The sequence below is a fragment of the Eleginops maclovinus genome, chromosome 5 (genome assembly GCF_036324505.1).
Source record: "Eleginops maclovinus isolate JMC-PN-2008 ecotype Puerto Natales chromosome 5, JC_Emac_rtc_rv5, whole genome shotgun sequence".
Lineage (NCBI taxonomy): Eukaryota > Metazoa > Chordata > Actinopteri > Perciformes > Eleginopidae > Eleginops > Eleginops maclovinus.
In genome coordinates, this window is record NC_086353.1 from 12,364,339 (window position 1) to 12,383,585 (window position 19,247).

General features: G+C 42.2%; 1 protein-coding gene across 5 annotated transcripts in view; it reads left to right on the forward strand.

Moving 5' to 3' along the window:
• The window catches only part of rbfox2 (RNA binding fox-1 homolog 2), a 32,661-nt gene that overhangs the window by 5,694 nt on the left and 7,720 nt on the right, over positions 1 to 19,247 (forward strand). For 4 of the 5 annotated variants that reach the window (XR_010165855.1, XR_010165854.1, XM_063883738.1 and 1 more), the window contains exons 2-7: positions 2,004 to 2,054; positions 13,804 to 14,007; positions 14,385 to 14,549; positions 15,066 to 15,119; positions 15,258 to 15,350; positions 19,046 to 19,133. Coding sequence is in view for 3 of the 5 variants with exons in the window: in XM_063883738.1 (XP_063739808.1) it covers positions 2,004 to 2,054; positions 13,804 to 14,007; positions 14,385 to 14,549; positions 15,066 to 15,119; positions 15,258 to 15,350; positions 19,046 to 19,133 (655 nt within the window). In the remaining 2 variants the exon portion in view is untranslated. Of the gene's footprint in view, positions 1 to 2,003; positions 2,055 to 4,851; positions 5,302 to 13,803; positions 14,008 to 14,384; positions 14,550 to 15,065; positions 15,120 to 15,257; positions 15,351 to 19,045; positions 19,134 to 19,247 lie in introns of those variants that run through there. The other variant, XM_063883740.1, reaches the window with a different exon arrangement.

A 19,247-nucleotide genomic window follows, 5' to 3' on the forward strand; every position in this document is an offset into this window, starting at 1 on the left:
TCTCGGAGCAGTGAAATGTAGTTCCTCTTCCACTCCTCTTCAAAAGAACAGCAGTCCCAAGGCACGATAGGAATAGATACGAGTCTTGTGCCTAAATTAGACACCACACACACTCGCAAAACAATCGCACATAAACACCTCTCACCACATGTAGTTTTTGGAGAAGAGTGCAACGGGTTTATGTGTAAAATGAATTGTGTTGTGTTAAGGTAGTTTTTAAGGAGAAAGTTGCTCTGCACCATTTGTACATAGCTTGTTCTCCGATTTTATTATTACAAGGTCGGCCCTGTTCCCTCCCCCCGAGCTCGCCTTTCCTCCCCCTCCTCACCATCTGTTGACTTCAAGTCATTTTGTTACTTTCTCCTGATTGCTCACCCGGTCTTCCCCTACAGTCTATTCTCTTGTTTTAGCCACCCAACCCCCTAAAACACCATCACCACCCCCAGACAAGAATAAGCTGTGTTTCATTCGTCATCACAGACAAAATAAAGCATGATTAACTATCGTACAAAGTCGTCTTGCCTCTCATGTACTGTGATAGTGTCTGCGGTGCTGAGAAGGAGAGGGATACACACTCGATTTGAGCAGCCCTCCCTCTCTCATTCCTCCCAGTTCCTTGAGGAAATTAAGCACATGACTCCGCTCATGTATGAGTCATTGTCTTTGCTCCCTCCATCTCTTTTCCCCCTTTGCTGTCCATTTCCCGTTGTATTTCCATCTCTGGTTCCTTACTTAGCCTCTCGCAATATGATTTCCAGATGTGTTCAACTTACTGCCCCATAAGCCTCTTCTTGTCTCTTTATTTTTTTGGTTTGGATTTGATCCTCCTTTACTCCGTACCTCTAGTGTGTTGTGTTTAGAGTTTGGCCTCAGTGTAAAATACGGTTTATACTTTATTCATGTTATTCAAGCCTCTAAGAGGCAATACATTATTTAGAGCTTCTGCCTCCCAAAGCCAGTTCACTAAGTACATTTTTGGCTCTGAGATAGACTCACACAAACTGCTTTTTTTTCGACCGGGAAGATGCTTCCTTCTCCTCCCCTCCCCGAACAAGCTTGGTGCATTTGGAAACATTGTTCTTTGCTTTAACGAAAAGGCCCTGTGGGGTCCAAAGTTAGATGGCTACAGTATTAATCAGGCGAACTGAAGCTTTAAAGCACGCAAAGCAAAGTGTTCCCCCTGAGGACAGAGCAGATGAGGGACATTGGTTTCAGTTGAAAGGAAGATCATGCAGAGGGGGGGTAGAGAGAGAAAGAAGGGAGGAGCTGAGTTGTTTTCTAATCTAGTGATATGAATCCAGAGACAGGCAAATCTGTTTTCCTCCTTCAAACCGTGATGTAATTGCTTCGTAAAGCTCCCTTTTTAATGGAATATTTTAGCTTAAAAGCAAGAACACAGTGTTATGAGTGCAATAAAAGAGAGTTGCAACTATCTCCTGTAATGGGGACATATTTTTTGTAAAATGTTTTGCTTCCAAATAACTCATTTTTTGGGGTAACGTGCCGTGTTAAACTGTAATAACTCCACAGATGTTCGATGTATCCGTCTTTGCTTTACACAGCCTGAACACTGAGAGGAATGTGTCAGGGATTGCATCAGTGCTCATGATGCCGTTTCACACCAACGGGCTTCATGCTCGCCGACACTCCTGACCTATTTATGATTTAAGAGCTGTGGTGAAGGCTCTTTCTTTCTGCTCGTCTTTCATCTTTTGCTTGCATGATCTCACTCGCCCCCGTTATCACGTCTTTACAAGCAGACAAAAGATCCGCTGGGTGGAAAACTCTGGAGGAGATGGCAGGAGTGTGACACCGGGCGAGTTAATTTGATTAAGAGTCAGTAACACCACAGAGCTGTAAAGTCAAATAAAAATGTGTGAAGGAATGGAGTCGCGTGTGAGAGAATGAAACAACATTACCGAGTAATAAAAAAAAAAATGACATAAAGGGAATTTTGCAAATTACTCACCATGTGTCCAAAAATCTGCTCTCCTCTCTTTCAGAACAACGACCCTTTGACCCTTGGTTACCATGGCTACCCATCTCATAGTCAGGTAAGGACTCAAACCAAATGTTTTTCTTTAATTCACCCATGCTGTTTTCTGATATTTCTTTACCATTCAAAACACATTGTTAGGGCTAAATGAAGATCCCTAAACCACAAGGTGGGGGTGTAGATTATCATTTATCAGTCATGTAGAAGAAGACATGCCTCCACACCCTTTACTCCCCTAGTCCTGCCCTCCCACAACTGTCCTTTCTACTCTAAACAAAAAGCTCAGATTTTAATCCCCTTTATCTTTTCAATCCGATGCATTGTTTTCTGTTTTTGCCGTTTAACCAGAGATCTTCTAGTTTTTCCCTCTGCAAATGAATAGTAATAAACACCCATACAGAAGCCTATTAAATATGTGTGCAAGGCAACAATCTGTTTACTGGTGTCTGTATTAGCCTACTGATCGTGTTATTAGACTGTTCAGTTTATGGGGTTAATCCTTAGATCATCCTCCCTTCATCCACTCAACCTCTCGCGCTCTGCCAATAATCTCCTCATCCCTCGCTCTGTGTGATACCCAAAAAACCTCTGGCTGCTTATCTGCACTCTATCTGTCTTAAGCCTTTACTTGTACGCTCTTATTTGCTTCAGTTTCAGAGATTGATTTCTTGGCAGTCTGTTGTGCCATTTAGCGGAAGCCTGGAACCAATTAGCCAGTTTTCATTTCACCGAAAGATGATACATCTTTGATCCGTTTCCTTGCTAATAATAATGTTCAAAGTAGTATTGCCTTGTGCGAGCAATCTCACGCTAGGATGTAAAGAGGTCAGTGAGGAGTTGCTTAAGGGACTCGAAGTATGAACCGTCCTCTAACCAGGCAAAAAAAGTCAGAGAGGAAAAAAAAAACAATGCGGGGCGTTGGAGGCTCCCACAACACCGAGGTGCTAAACTATCAACAGCGGTGTGAGGATGATGTGATCAAAGGCTCCTGAAAGGAAGAGCCTGGAGAGCAGCAGAAATCTGATGTGTGAAGAGAGGGGCGAGCACTTTTCAGACTTGAGATATAAAACTTATCTAGCTTTTTTTGTTTTAAGCTGAAATGATTTTAAGGACGACAAGCATTTTCATTGTGATGGAGGTTAAACCCTGTTTTACCATTAAAGGCCTTCAACATAGAGCAAAAAGAAAAGTAATTGGCTACTATTTGGATAATATCAGTAATTTTTTATGCAAAATAGTGAAACAATTTCTATATTATTTGAGTCCAGACTCTCAAATTAGACGATTTCCTAAGTCATATCATTTTGTAAACTAATTAGTTTTGGCATTTAGACTTCAAGTTAAACCATTTTTTCAAAAGACATCATGTTTGGCTCTGAAGTTGAATTGAATTAGCAGATAAATCAATACATTAAATAACCAGTAGTTGTTTCGTTACATCACAATAATTAAGGACATGTGGGTTGACGGTGAAGAATCTAATTACAAAATAGATTCATGTTTATTTTCTCTGAATATTTAAATCTCGCAGCAAACCCTATTATATCCAACCTTTCGTATTAAAATGTAATTATTTACATCATTTAATATGCCCTTGCTGGTATAGTAGTTTTCATTGTTACTCAGTGAGTTTGCCTTTGCCGTGCAAGATTTAAATTGCCTTTCCATGCACAACAGATTCACAGGAAACAATGCGTGCATCTGTAGTGCTGTTTATGAGTAACGTATTACCATGTTGGAGGGCATGTTGACTGCTTTATTAAAAATGATGTGACATGATGAATCCTCTCGTCCCACGGTTTGTTTGGCTTTGATGCACACGTCGTCCTTTTGTTGAATTTATGTTTGGAATAACTGCCCAAGGCATGTTCCCTGTCACAGTGGTTGATACACCCATATTTAAGTATGACTGAGAAAAGATATCTGGCTCTTTAGCTGCTAAAGGCTCTACTGCACTATGTTCTTCAGCTAGTCGCTAACCTGATGTGTCTGTGGTTTTGCGGACCAGGTAGGGTACACTGTCTTTTTTTTGCTGACGACAGATGTCTTGTGCTGCTTGTAAAAGATTGATGGAAGTGGTCCGAGTGAAACAAAAGAGTAAAGCTGTCAAACCAAAACAATGAGCTGAAATATGCTAAAACGCTTTGTTTGGGGAATTGATCTACAAAGCCCTTTGGTAATATTGATTAGGGTTTCCTGAAGGATTATCAACTTCTTTCCACTTTTAATGGTCCGCAATGGAGCAATCTTTTTTGTATGAAGGCAGATAAGATGATAAAACATACAAAAAGCCTAGGGGACATAAAGAGGAGGGGGGCACTGAGGGTCCCAAACTTGGTAGAAAAACAACTGTTGTCCCAGGTTGACCTTATCATCAGTTCTTGCATACAAGAAAAAACTGCAGAATCTTTCTCTTCAACTATAAGGTGCATTATAACTGAGTGTATTCAGACGTCAGCTGTGCTGTAATTGTTATGGAAACGTTTCTGTGTTGATCTATTTAGAGTGCTGTCATGACTTTTACAGAAAAATGACTTGGGCTCTTATTCAAACATGAAACAAACATGTAAAATGCGAGAACATTTATGTAACAACGAGCATCTCTAAAAAGGGAGAGAGAGAGGAGAGTCTTCTCTTCCTCTCCCAGTGGTGCCAGCAGCCCCAGTTAACTCACCTACATGGATAAAGAGAACAGAAGAAGAGAGAGAGAGGCGAGGGGCGGGAGGAACTGCGCCATGAGAGGGAAACAAATGGGAGGGGAAAGTTTGCAGGTGTGACAGAGGCAGGGAAGTAAGAGGGGGGAGGCGTCAGGCTATCTGGGTGAAAGAGGAGGAGAGGAGGAGGGCTGGAGAAGAGACAGAAGAGATGAGCAGGCAAGGGCACAGCAGCAAAACACAAGGCAGGGTATAGAGGGATAGGAAGGAGCGAGTGGGAGAGGGAGAGAAAAGAGTGAGTGGGAGACCGAAAGAGAGGGAGAGAGAGATAACGTGGGGAAAGGAGAAGAAAGGGTGAAGTAAAAGCAAGCGAGGGAGAGTGACAGGGACAGAGGCCAGCACAGGAGGAGGCGGAGGAATAGGAGGGAGAGGAGGGGGGGTTGGCATGGCAGACAGAGCGAGCGGGGGCAGAGAGAGGGAGATTTTGAATCTGTGAGACAGACAAGAGAGGCTGAGCGGGTGAGGTGACACAGGCTCTGGGAGGGAGAGGAAAGCGAGGCAGCGTGAGAAGAGGAAAGGAGAGAGAGAGGAGCAGTTTGAGTTGTTGCACAGAATACGATGATGGGACTGTACTATCCTTCCGTGTTGTCGGTGAGTGTTTATCGCCATATCTTTTTCATATCGTGTGTGTGTGTGTGTGTGTGTGTACGCGTCTGCTGTATCTCTTTGCCGAGCCTCCACTGTACATGGAACGGCATCAGAGCGGGCTGTCGTGGAGCATGAAATGTTAATTAACTGCTAACAGATGAGGACTCTTCTTGACCCGCTTCACTAGAGTGGTCTGGTCAGGGCATTTCAGACTCTCGTTAGGAGCCCAGTTGCTATGAGGTACACAAACAGAGAAGCTAGCCGAGTAGGCGTAGATGACACAGCCTTGGAGATTGTATCTCTACAATTATATTTGCTACGGTGAAATGCACGAGTGGCGATGGGTTATTGTACGCTGTTGTTGTGGCATCTGTTCTCCTGCCCAGAGCTAATAGCGCACGCACTCTGAACATCAAGAGCTGCCACTGCGAGAAACTCTGCTCTGCCATGTATTATGTATGCTCCGAAGATACATAAAGTACATCATGTTAGTCTGTAGCAGTATGCTGTTTCTGCGGTAAACTCTTTAGACATTTCTGAGTGGAAACAGTAAAGGAATAAGGGGGAGGGAGAGGAACGTAAAAAGTCTTTCTTCTTTATTGCCTCTGCAGCTGTCTCTGCACATCGCTCAAGCCCTGTGAGCGAAAGGGACAGGTGTCCCCAGAACAGTTGTCTCTGCCTTTTTACTCTCTTTCTTTCTCCTCCTCCTTTCTTTCTTCTGCATGTCCTCTATTCAGTGCAACACCTCCTCACTGTAATTTCTGTGTCACACATTTCACAAACACACAGCAGCTGAAGCACACAGTGGGCTGCAAAGTTGGTGCGTGAAGTGTCTCGTTCATATCATTACATTTTGTTTGGTGTGAGTCAGGCTCAATGTGTGCGTCTCTTCCTGTCTTTGCTTGTGCTTCTCTTTCAGCTGTACCTTGGATTCCTGCTCTCTTTACTGTTTGACCTCTTTTCTCCCTCCTATTGCTCTCCCTGGGGCCCTGGCAGCTGTTATCTCAATGTTTTCCTCTAAGAGCCCCTGGAAGAGGGGGATGGGTTGGGAAAAGAGTGAAAGAATGGGAGCGGGAGAATAGAAAATTGATTTTTAAGGTGATGGGACCCCCTCAGGCAATTGCCAGGGAAGCTCATGGATTAAGAAGCTGAAATTTTGCAGAGGTAGACAAATGAGAGGAGTTGAAAGAGACGGAGCACAACAATATTAGGTCAACTGGAGAGAGCTAGTTTTCTCTGTGACGCAATTTCATATTGTAGAGCTGACTTTACAGTTTTGTGTGTGTGTGTGTGTGTGTGTGTGTGTGGTCTTTTGTTGTGTGGCTGAATGCTAATATTTTTGGCCCTTGCTGCTGCAATAGACTTGAAGTAGCACATTAGGTGCAAAAGTTGAAATATTTTCTCAAGCCCCACATAAGTGTGTGGCCCAAGGCAAGGGAGAGACGCCTACCTGCTGCAAAACTACACACACACACACACACACACACACACACACACACACACACACACACACACACACACACACACACACACACACACACACACACTTGATAAACTGTAAACAGGTCATGAGGTTTCATCCCCCTCCTTACCCACCCTTTTGCACCTCCCACCCTCCACAAATCTTGTTATTGATTTTTTTTGCAGGGTTAACAATAATGGTCGGTAAGTGATCCCAATGAGCTGTGTTGCCGTGGCAACTTGCATGAGTCATACATTTTGTAAGGATTGTTAAATGGTTTTAGGATGAGGAAAATGTTGTCGGGAAAGCCATGTGAGGTAAACACCTTTTGAACTATGCATCTATAAAAATGAAAAAATAAGATTATGAAATTGCCCAAACCTGGTGTTAGAGAAACCGTTATGGCTTTTTAAGCAGCTTTTTGCATCTCTAATCACTTTAAAAGCACTCTCAGTAAGGTATCTGCGTGAATTTGAAAATAACCTGCCTTGATAGGGGTTGCCCTCGCTGACTCTTAGCACTGTGCGGTTGACAGTGACAACACTGTCCTTTGGCCGGTTTGTGTGCATTTTTAAGCAACACACAACAAACAGGCGAGTGCTTTTATTTTTACAGAGCCCTACTTGAGCCTAAAACAAGACTAACTCGTTTGATGGTCATACCTAATGTATTGAAAGAGCTGTATCCATGTTTGGTAAACATGTGTCCAGCTGCTAGTTTGTGTGTTCACCTGCACATGTGTTTGTTAGGGGTGCGCGTTGCTTTTAATGAGAATTAAATGTGGACAAATAATGTCATCATCCTTTTGTTTGCAGTGTTTACCTTTCATAAAATGCTGCAGTGGAGCGCAGCGGACCATTGACACAGCTTGTGGAGAGATGACACGGCTAGTCATGCGTGTCTCCCTGCACACTGTATGTTGAAGTGGGGTCTCCCAGAAATGGTTCGTGAGAAAGGGGGCTGATGTGACAACCTACAAGGGAAAGGATGGGGGTTTTAAAGGGAGGAGTTTGTTTGACAAGCAGGCATGTTACCCTATAAGGAGATTGAGAAGCATAAAGGAGGAGGAGCCCAGGCCTCAGCGATATCTTGTTGCTATGAAGCAAATGTTCTTGATTGACATGAGTGGGGGCGGGACGTATGCAAGGGTCCCGTCTGGATTTTATGAAGCGTAAAGAAGCGCAGCAGAGAGAGTGGGAGGAAAGGGAGAACAGCAGCAAGAGGAGCGCAGAAGAAGTGCAAGAGGGGGAGGAGGAGGAGGTTTGACGTGGGATGGAATAATTTATCAAGAGGGTGTCTCCTGGCTCATCGGTATGCCACAGACACGCCGTAAATGTTTCTCCAGCTGTTTGCAGCTCGGGTAGCATCACCACGGTGTCAGAAGCCAAGATCTGAGTTGTGCACAGCTTCTAATACAATTATTGAGCCAAAATGTGAGCTGCTGCTAACGGCATAAATCACATTTTCTACAGTCAAGTTTGTTTGTTGAATTAGGCTACAGACTGATGGCTGCGAGCCCGAAAATGTAATATACTGAAATGCCATTATTCATGTGAAATGACCCGGTGTTGTCCTACTTAGCTATTAGCCACGTTCCTCTCCTCCTCCCTGTCTCCTTGTAGCGCAGTGAGACTGCTGCAGACGGACGATTTTATAACGTGTCTCCTCAGAAACACTTGCTGTTGCTAACTGACCCGAATGTAACCCAGCTACAGCTACCGCTCTGAGTCACTGCCTTTGCCTGGCCAACGCATACACTTACACAACCCTTAATGCCTTAACGCCCCAACGGCAGGGGATTGGAAGCACAAACGCGCACACATGCTGATATGCACACGACATGTACACAAACAATACGTACACAAAGCTGAGTGCTGGCACAAATGCAGAGCTAATACTTTTGTCTACAGGGCAGCACCTTTCTTCAAATTTCACAGGATTGCCCTCCTTCCTCCGCCTTTGTGTTCCCCATCTTATGTGTCCATTTATCCAGCACTTGCTATTATCCGGATGGGAAGCACAAAGGCCGCTCGCTGTCAGCAAAAGGCCCGTAACTTGAGGTTCTGAGAGGGTGGAAAAAAAGCAGGCAGGCACACGCACACTATTTTTGTAGATACTGGGCTGTTGACACGGTGTATCAGGAACAGAGGTATGTTGAGATGCAGCTAAAATGGATCTCCTCTGAAAAGGCCATTCGTCCAACACAAATACAAGGTTGTTTTTGGCTTGTATTCCTGCTTCTATTTTTGTCTGGCAGAAGGAGCGGCAACAGCCGGGGTTGTCCATTCCCCTGCTAGGCTGTAGTCTGTTTCTGTGCGTGAGCAACGACAACAATGAGGAGGATGTTATGATTGATAGGGATATAATCTTCTCAGTGGTATAGACTGTGGATATAATGTATAGTATCACAGCCAAGATTTGAAAACCTCAAGTCCTAAGTGTGCAGTAATAAACATTCAAGTCACTATCATACTGTCTTGGTTGCATCAAAACTTGTCAAGTCCAAGACTGACTCATCAGCAGATGAGTGAGTTTTCTCATGACTCATCAATGTTGGGACTCGAGTAAGACAACAAGGGAGACGCAGCGAACGTTTTAATGCAGAATAGGAGGGTAGTTTTCCCAACAAATTTGATAAACGGTAGAATGTTTTTGCTCTTCGTCTGTTTGTACACAATATTCTCTGCATCAACCATTCAGATCAACAATAAACACATTTGCCCTCCGATATCGGACAACACAAACAAATTCTTAAACATAGCAGTGCTTTGGGAAAAAGCTCATTTGCTAATGTTCAGAAGGTGTTAGGTTTAACAAGTTCGCCGCCTTGGTTAAGCTTATTAGTGTCCAAACATTTTCAAATTAGTATTTAACATAAAGTGGAGCTGGGGCTTATAAATGTCATTATTTTAAAGGTTTTATGTAAAAAGTATTGAAAGCATATTATTTTTACCTGACTTGCTAGATGAAATGTATTCTCAGGGGAGGCATAAAAGCCATGGATGGATCAACATTGTCTTGTTTTTTATTTGTATAATAAGCTGTTTGCCAACATGTTGCGGCAATAACATAAAACTCTCAACACATAGGTATAGTCCCAGCGTATCGCCCTCATTGTACTTTTTTCATTTCAACACTTGAACCAAACCAGGGTGATCAACTTTCCCTTTCTAGCGTGACACAGGAGCAGGTCTAGTTTCCTAATTTCTGTTTGTTATGCAGGGGAGCTCTTACCTGGTGACTTGGCATGATTTGCTTCACAAATGCAGTTAATGTAGGAAGAGCTGATGCAAGACGAAGACAGCAAGTGTATCATTTAGCACATCATGTTTTTACGTCTCCTGCAGTTTAAAGCCCAATCTAATCTGACTAATGTTCAGCTCTCTATTTCTCTCACTCTCAAACATAATGAATTCAGGATGTCTCATCCGAGGATTTCAGCTCATGTGCACATTATTACCATCAGTGATGTAACAGTGTAACAGAGAGAAATCGCTGTGCATATTTACACTTTTCTGGCCTATTTTTGAGCTTTTGTTAATTAATTAGAGCCTAGATTTATAACTACTATAAAAAACCTATGAAAAGAATGGTTGTCAGGAAAGTAGGTACACCTCGAAATCAGTTTCTGACTGACTGTGATTGAGATTTCACAGGTCTAAATGCATATTTACTTGCATGATGATCTTATATCATTAAAACATGTTTAGGGCATAATGAGTGACTATATTAAACAAAATGTGTCTGGAGACTCAGCTATAAGACGCTCCTGCTGCTACATCAAACTTAGTTAGGACAGGAAGGCAAGGATGTGAGGGATGTTATCACGTATCAAATTCTTAATCTGGATGCTTGTGGACAAGATTGGAAGAGGTTCATACAGCTGCAGCATTTAGAGGAGTGGACACAGCTGCTATTTCAAAATGTGAATGCAGTTAAACTTGGACTCTGTGGTCAGTAATCTGGCGGCTGTGAGGCTCGAGTGCTCGGAACAGGAGATGGAGAACATGGTTTCTATTCTGGCTGAGGTGTGGACTCTTCACCTGGTAGAAGAGGCGGTTTAGGTACGAAGCGGGGATGTGTGCAGTGAGTAGGACTTCAGTGCAGATGGATGATGAACACATATTTACTGTACGTTGTCGGGGAGAGGAGGGAGTGAGATAACAGGATTGCTGGTTGTGATTATCCTGCTGAAATCACGCCAGTGCTGCAGTAATAAAAGGTTAAAAGCATCTGATAGTATTCCGTGTTTTCTGTTAAATTTGCTCGGAAAGTGAAATAGACATCAGGTTAACTAGGGTTTCTGATGGCACGATACATTTTCTTTTAATAGATAATAGAGAGCAGAGATTAAATATGTTGGTGATGCACGTATTTTATGTGCCACAGATTTGTGGTGTTGCAGAGTTAAACTGCCAAGAGCTATTCTTTTTCAAATAATAGCTCTTACAGTATTTACTGTCTTAAACATGTATCTGTGTCTTCACTTTTTTTAATTACACTTCAATTTGGGTTATTAGCTTCATAGTTAGTGGTTATTTTTTAAAGCTTGAGTATTGAGGTCTGATTTAATAATAGCTTATATGTACTTAATTGTTGTTAGTGGAAATAGAGTAATACAATAATTAATAGAAATGTTTGTTATAAAGGTTTAGTGCCTGAATCAGGGTTCCTTATATCATTTGTAAAAAAAAATCCTAGTTGTCTTGACTGGCACAGCAAGGGGTGGTATTTTCTAAAAACAAAACAAAAACATTTCATGTGTAATTCAATTGTACCCCAAGCAATGAGTTGATGTTCAAATATAGATAGATACTTTATTTATCCGAAATTGGTAAAAAAGAAAATATGTCAGCATCACTGTCAAGCATTACACAAGTTAAACATGTTTAAAAGATACCATAAGATACAAATGTAATACAAATTAACATTAGCGGTAAATATATATATATATATATATATATATATATATCATGACAAAAGTGCAACTACAGAAATGTCTTTACCTTTAGTTAAGAGATTATTGCTGTAAAGGTACTTATTTTTGATCTTAAAACATAATACGGAAGTCAAGGTTGTATTCACATGTGTGTACCTGTGTTATTTACAAGACAACGTGTCCCTCTCACTGTCGACTTGGTGCAGCTCTGCCGTCGCTGCTCTCGTGTCACAATATCGATGTGATCTGTGTCGACCGTGTGCATCACCGCTTTGTTGCTGAGTCGAGGGGCCCGGCTACCGTGTCACAGGTGTGATGCTGAGAAAGGTCAAAAGCTGGGAGACAGATGGCATGTGCGCGCACACACACACACTCCAACACACTTGTAACACTCCCAAAGGGACAGAGATCTATTGTGCAACTCAGATGGGCATTGCTGCAGCTTGACACACACACACACACACACACACACACACACACACACACACACAAGCAGATGTCTAGTAACCTTTTTATCAGTAGAAAAAAAGCTGAATATTTATTTTACTAATAAATTATTGTTATTATTACTTGTTCCTAGTGCCACCATAAGTACTGCTGCTAATAATAAAATATGTATAACAAAATAATTACGAGTTGGAGTGAAAACGGAAAGACAGAAAGAGCACAATCATAAACAGAAGCCATTGTTTGCCCTTTTTTTTTTACTCAATTATGTAACCTCCCACTATTTGCATCTACACTGGAGTAGCAACCGCTGTCTTTCATGATCTGACTTTGTTTTTTAGGTGTCTTTTTGTCCTTGTATTCTTTCATAAAAGATTTACTGGATTTATAATTTGAGTTTTGTAGTTCTTTATTTACATTTTGTAACACATCTTAATGACAGAGTGTTACATATTGCCAGTGTCGTTTTTATTTAATGGTTGAGCTGTAAAAAACACCGGGGACAAGACACATTTAAACCAGGACATTTTTCTAATTCTTCATAGTATAAAAGCCATGCTAGCTGCATTGAATACTCTTCTGTACAGACATTCAGGATGAATTATAACTCTTCTCATGATGCCATCAGCGGACCAATATTGTCCTTTGTTCATACTTTCGCCCATCATCGTCAGCTATTCCTCGAGTATGATAATTACCTTAGTTTGCTTATCAAATGCCAGCATGCTAACTCCTGAAAGTAAAATGGTAAACATGATTAAATCCAAGTTAGCATGATGATTCATCCTTAATCTCAAATCTTCAGAGCAGAGCAACATGACTGTAGACTTAGTCTTGCTATAAATATATTATAATTCTTGGTCAATAAACCAAACATAAAGATGTTCTCACTACTGTCTTGAATTTATCTGCCATATAGTGCGAGTTATAAAAGGATCTGAGAGACTGTGGAGGTTGGTGTATCTTTTGCAGCCATGGATCAGCGACAGGGTCATGCTTCTTCTATCACTCATCACCTACCATCCCCCCTTTTCTCCCCCGTCCCTCCTGTCTCCCTTCACTCTCCTACTGTTACCATTTTAGGGTATCTATGCCCCACTGCCAACAGCCAGGAATGTGTGTGTGTTATGTCTGTGTCGTGTTTGTGGGTACCGGTATTGTTCCCCTACGCTCTAGAATATAAGTACCATGTTTATTTTCTTGGGGTAAAGATGTTGTTCCCTGTCATGTAATAATAGTGATACTTGGGCAGGCTTCCTCCCTAACAGTTGTTCTTTGTGCAAGCATTTAGGTATGTGGGTGTTTGCGTGTCAAAGGTGGCTTGTGTGCAGAGGCGTTTGTGAGTGTGTGTGCAGGCGTTAGACACTCACCATTGTAGAACATTGAGTATGGAGGCATCTGACCCTCAATAATAGATGTGGCTGAAGTGAATATTTAATAGGTGGGGGGTGTGTGGATACATGCACGCATTTACACACCCGTACGTGGGGAAATGGAAATATAATATCCACGCTTGTATGACTTTTAGACTGAAGCTCATGGGAAAGTGGTCTCTGTGTGGTCGGGTGATGCTGTCTGTAAAAGATACTGTGGACGTTAGCCAGGCGGCTACTTTAGCTTTCACTCCTTCCTCACTCTTCTCTTATTTTTCAAACAGGGCTCTCAGGATAGTGCTGGCGGACAGGAGGGGCTCATACCTCCGCCTTTCTCTGCCTTCCCTCCACCTCCACCACCGCCCCCCCAGAACGGCCTGGCCCTGGATTACGGGGGAAGCCTGTATGCAGCGGGGGCCGTCCAGGGCCCCGTGGAAGCCGGCGGAGCTGTGAACAGTGCTGCCAATGCTGCCAGCCTCAGTGTCCAAGTGAGTGCCAGGCTCTTCCTCTGTGTGCAGCCCACATCAGGTCTTTCCTTGAAAGGTCACTGACAGCGAGAGCGTGGGGGATCATGTTTTAAGGATAACAAAATAGTAGTAATTCTCTCGGATGCACCAATCTGATTCTTCTTTTCCCACCCATAGCGCATGCTAATACGCTGAAGTACCCACACAAGCAGAATAATATAACTGTGACCAGTTGAAATGAGTGCACAATATAAAATGAATACCCAGTATTACAGTAACACAATGCATACACACAATGCGATAAATCTAGTGAATGACTGGCCAATTATTAGAGAAATAATTGTCTGTTGCAGGCTGGAGTGTAAACAATAAAACTGTTCCTCCTCCTTTCTTCCCAGCAGTCAGATGGGTCTTCCCAGATTGACGGTCAGTCAGTTGTTGGCTCAGGAGGAGGTGGAGGGAGCATTGGGGATGATACAGACGCCAAGGGGACGCCCAAACGCCTCCACGTGTCTAACATCCCCTTCCGCTTCAGAGACCCTGACCTACGACAGATGTTTGGGGTATGTAGACCACAATATCCCCCCCTTTTTTCCAATATGCATTATTACATAACCTAGAAATTTCGCTTTAGATTAAAGCATCTAGTTAGTAAAAAGAACGAGTCATAGAACCAATACAGTGATGACAGCACTGTATTAAGTTTTCTTTTTTAACTGTTTTATTTTGTGTCCTTAAATGGGATTTCCACATGAAAAAAGGCTTTGTCCCGTCAATTTCGACTAAAAGTAATTACATTTGAACCAAGAAAGCAAAACCTTTACTTGTATAGCCATCTTGTAGAAGGATTGTGTATGCCAGATGTAAAAATCTGGCCTCATGTAAGTTTTTTTTGTAAGAGGAATGTTTTTAAAATGTGCTGCAGAGGAAAGAAACATATAGGGGGGGAAAAAACTGCCAAAGCTGGCTGAGTGCCAGCTCATCGTGGTTGGTCAGTGCTGACACCCTGTGGCAAGAAGCAGTACAAAACTCACATGGTTGTTCAGTCTCTAAATCTTCTTCACCTTTTTTTATCACAGCAATACGGCAAAATCCTTGATGTCGAGATCATTTTCAATGAAAGAGGATCCAAGGTATGAAGTTATTAAAATGTGAAGAAAAAAAACATGTTAACAGAAATGAGCTCAGCAAAAGATTAACGTGTATTTTCAACCTTCTCTCGCTCTCTCCCTCTTTTCTTTTTTCCATCTCCTCGTCTCCTCTGCTCTCAGGGCTTTGGTTTTGTAACATTCGAGACGAGTGCAGATGCAGAGAGGGCCAGGGAGAAACTTCACGGTACGCTGGTGGAAGGACGTAAAATCGAGGTAACTCACCACACTTGCCCTTTTTTTGAAACGGCAATCATTTTCTCCTCTGTTTCCCCCTTCATGTCCGATAATTAGACTGAGTTTGATCTGGTCGTTTCTGCCACAGAGAAGGTTTCCGGGTGGCTGTATGTGTTAGACTCTAACCCCTCTGGCTTCACTATAGCATGGTGCAGTGGTGCCACGCACACAGACATCTCTCTGACGGCACTTCCTGTCGATGTTTATGCTGTTGTTGTTGTTGTTGATGTTGTGGGCTGTCCATTGCACCTTGATCTTAAAGCTGTGTGGTTTGCAAAGCATGCTGTGTGGAGTGGCTACACAACAGGCATGGCCGGAAAGACATCACTACAACACGGGCACTGTCGATATCCGCTTCTGTAACAGCATGTAGGATCTTTTCTCTTTTATTTGTTTCTCCTGCACCTTTTCCATCACCATCATCACTTCTTTCACGGTCATGATGAGTGGCCATTTATGGTTTATTATTGATGGGAAGGGGAGTTATTAGCCTCTCAGTTATTTTTCCTCTGAAAAAAAAGTGCTTGCTGATGATTGTGAGAGGCTACTCTATGTTGCATGGATGGATGAATAATAAGGTCAGATATCGCCATGGAGTTTTTCACTGTTAACATCACACGGGTGACTCTGGGTAGCAGTCTTTTTAATGAATGACCGGTAAGCAGAGTGATGCATGATGGGAAGCATTTCAGGGGGCAGTTTTTTTTTTGGAATGAGACTGCCGTGAGAAGTGTGGTGCCATTTCTGATGCTTCAAAAAAAGCTGTTTAATTTCAGACGTGCAAGATGGATGGTAAAAAAAAAATGTTTGTTTACACACACACTTGCATCCACCGCTGCTGAAAAGGACACCAGATATCACAGAAGTGCATTTTGTTGTGACATCTTTTATTATTTGTCAGCATGAGTTCGGATTTCAGTTGCAAATGGCCTTGGAGATCAGATACACCATGCTTATGCCATTTGCTCTGGCTCTTAAATTCACGCTTTTATTTTTTAACTTGCCACTAAAGCTCTTCTGCATGCATGATCTCGAAAGTCTTGCACTCCTCTCTGTGTGTGGGTGGTGAAGGATTACAAATATGGAGGGCGGAGAGAGAATGCAATAGATAGCTGTCGTTCCCGCTCCTTTTTTGTTTCCTTTCTTTTTATTGGTTCTCCTCCATCTCTCTCCACTCTTTTTCACCAGGCCAGTCTGTACGTCTGTCTCCCAGTCTGTGTGTCCCCATCTACATTTCTGCTGTCCATCCCTCCCCCCATATCTCTGTCCATTTCCCTGTCCTGTGATGAAGTTAGGTTTGGAGAAGTTTGATTTTGAGTATTGATTTTGTCAGTTATTTGAGTATAATCTGGCCAATAATAACAGGTAGCTTGCCTCCTAAGGTATATATTTTTTATTTCTGATATTTTCTGTTTCCATTTGTTTGCTCCTTTTATCAACTTTTGATCTGTGTTAGTAGTGAGTTTAAACCAGCAGAGGGTAGGTCATAGTCGAAAGGCTGATACTTGTAGGTGACTGTTGACACGTGACCTGTTACATCACTTCCTCTCTACCAAGAAGTGGGGGTTGCTTTTCATTACCTCGTTTTGTTTATGTTTTTTTTTTGGTTCATCATTTCTTTCTTACATATATTTTCTCTATTTCCCTGATGATTTTTGTATGTTGTTGTTGTCAGTCTCCACGGTAACTGCTCGCGTGTCCTCACGCCGTTTCCCTGGCAACGGTAAGTTGTGTACACATGGCATCATCTTTGAATGACCCCTCCCCCCCCACCCCATCCGTCAAAAAAAATCTATGAAATGCACCCAACACCCAAATGACGGCCCCTTTTACTGACGGGAGCCTGATTGATTGACAGAAGCTGATTGGCTAATCCTGTGATTGATTGGGGAGGTGGTGAATGAAACGATTACGAGGTTAGCCATTGATCGCATGGCATTATAAAGGCCACTTGTATAACTGAATGTACTGCATCTATCTGCAAGTGCAACAACTATGACTACCACTTCTTATGCATTCATTCCAATCACCTCTCTAACTGCATTCAGCATTTAATTCCAGAGCTGTATCCTGCATGGTTTACTCTCTTTCTCGTCATCTGTATGACGCCATATAGTACTACGTCATCTCTCTTTGTCATGTGTCAGCCAATAGCTGCATTTCTGCACCTTAGTGGGACAGCATGCTGAAGCATGAGTGCTATGTTAGCTTTAGAGAGAGAGAGAGAGGATACTAGTTGTCTGTATATCATGGTGTACTGTAGTACTTGATAATCACTTTGTACCACTTTGTAGACTGCAGACAGTTGTAGAGGTATGGCTGTTAAGAATTACAATTCTAATTAAAGAGATATATATAGATGAATATTGTGCACCCCAAATAAGATGCTTACCTAAAGCCAATCTACTTTTCATTAGTAATATGTACACGTTAAGCATTTCAGTCCTTTGTAATAAAGAAAAAAAGCTGCTATAAATTCATTTGAAAACCCCATCATAGCAAACCTAAATGCAATTGATTAAGACACAGCAGATTTGTATTTGTTCTGATTTGTGTAAAGAGGTGTCCTTTACTTTTTGATCAGTTTGGTTCTGGATGGTGTGTGTTGGTGGTTGTGTGCTTCGAGGTCTCTCTGGTGTGGGACACTGATCTGGAATGCCTGGCAGTGTTTCACAACCATGAATGATATTTGCATCCCCCATTCTCTCTGTGTTTATTTAGTCTTGTCTCTCTCTGTATTTGTTCTTGCTCCATTTATCATTTCTCCATTGTTGCTCCTGTACAGTTAGATCCAATGTAGGCAAACGGTCGGATGTACTTTTGTATGTGTGTACCGCATCTTGTTGTTTCTGTTTGTTCATTAGAAGAATTGCACATTTGGATGGATTGTTCACTCTCTCTCTTCTCCACATCATGTATGTGTTTTTCTGTGTCTTTTCATGTGGACTGGCTCCTTCTCCTGCATCCCTCTATATTTCTCTGTCGTTCTCTCCCTCCCCTCCGTCCTTTTTCTGTATGATGTGTATTGGACTGGGAGGGCTGCCAACCTTTTTTCGATTGGTCTCTTGCTGCATCTGATGCTTGCTGATTGGCTAGTTTTTGCTCACCTCTGGTGATGTGATGCGCTCTTGATTGGCTGCGTGTAATTTGTGTATGAACTCTTTGATTGATGTTTTTTGCATTGTGTTCAACTGATGGATCTGCCGCTTAATTCACCTTCTTTTCCCTCCTTTTTTAAAGGTAGCGATACAATGTTCTTGGATTTCTTTTTGAATGCTTTTGTTCTGAAATATTTTATTTTATTTGTTCTGTGTGCCAATGGTTGCATTGTTTGTGTGCAAAACTGCCTGACTTACTCACCAGGATCCTTGTTTTCAATGTCTTTCTCCTTTAAAAGAAGTGCATGCATCAAATACCATGGCTGCTCATCAACAGAATTAACCTCTGTCATAAGTAAAAAGAAATCAAGTATAATTCCACCTCACACCTAAAGTACCATATGAGGAGGCTGATCATCATGTGTCGAGGATCTCCCTCATATCTCACAGAATACATTTGGTTAAAGTAAACTATAATGTGATTGGATTCTGCATCATTTGACTAAAATTCCTCACTGCTTGTTTATCTGGTAACCTGAGTTAAATTGGCTCCTGACCATTTTTTCTGGTGTGCAGGTGAATAATGCCACAGCCAGAGTGATGACAAACAAGAAGATGACGACCCCGTACTCTAATGGAGAGGGCCTCGCTACACTGCCATACGGTAATGCAATCTTTACAACCAATTCCAGCTCTGTGTTTTGATGAATTGTGTTTGGTAATATGGCAGGCATTATATAATGATCATATAGATACAAAAATGAGTTTCCAGAGTAAT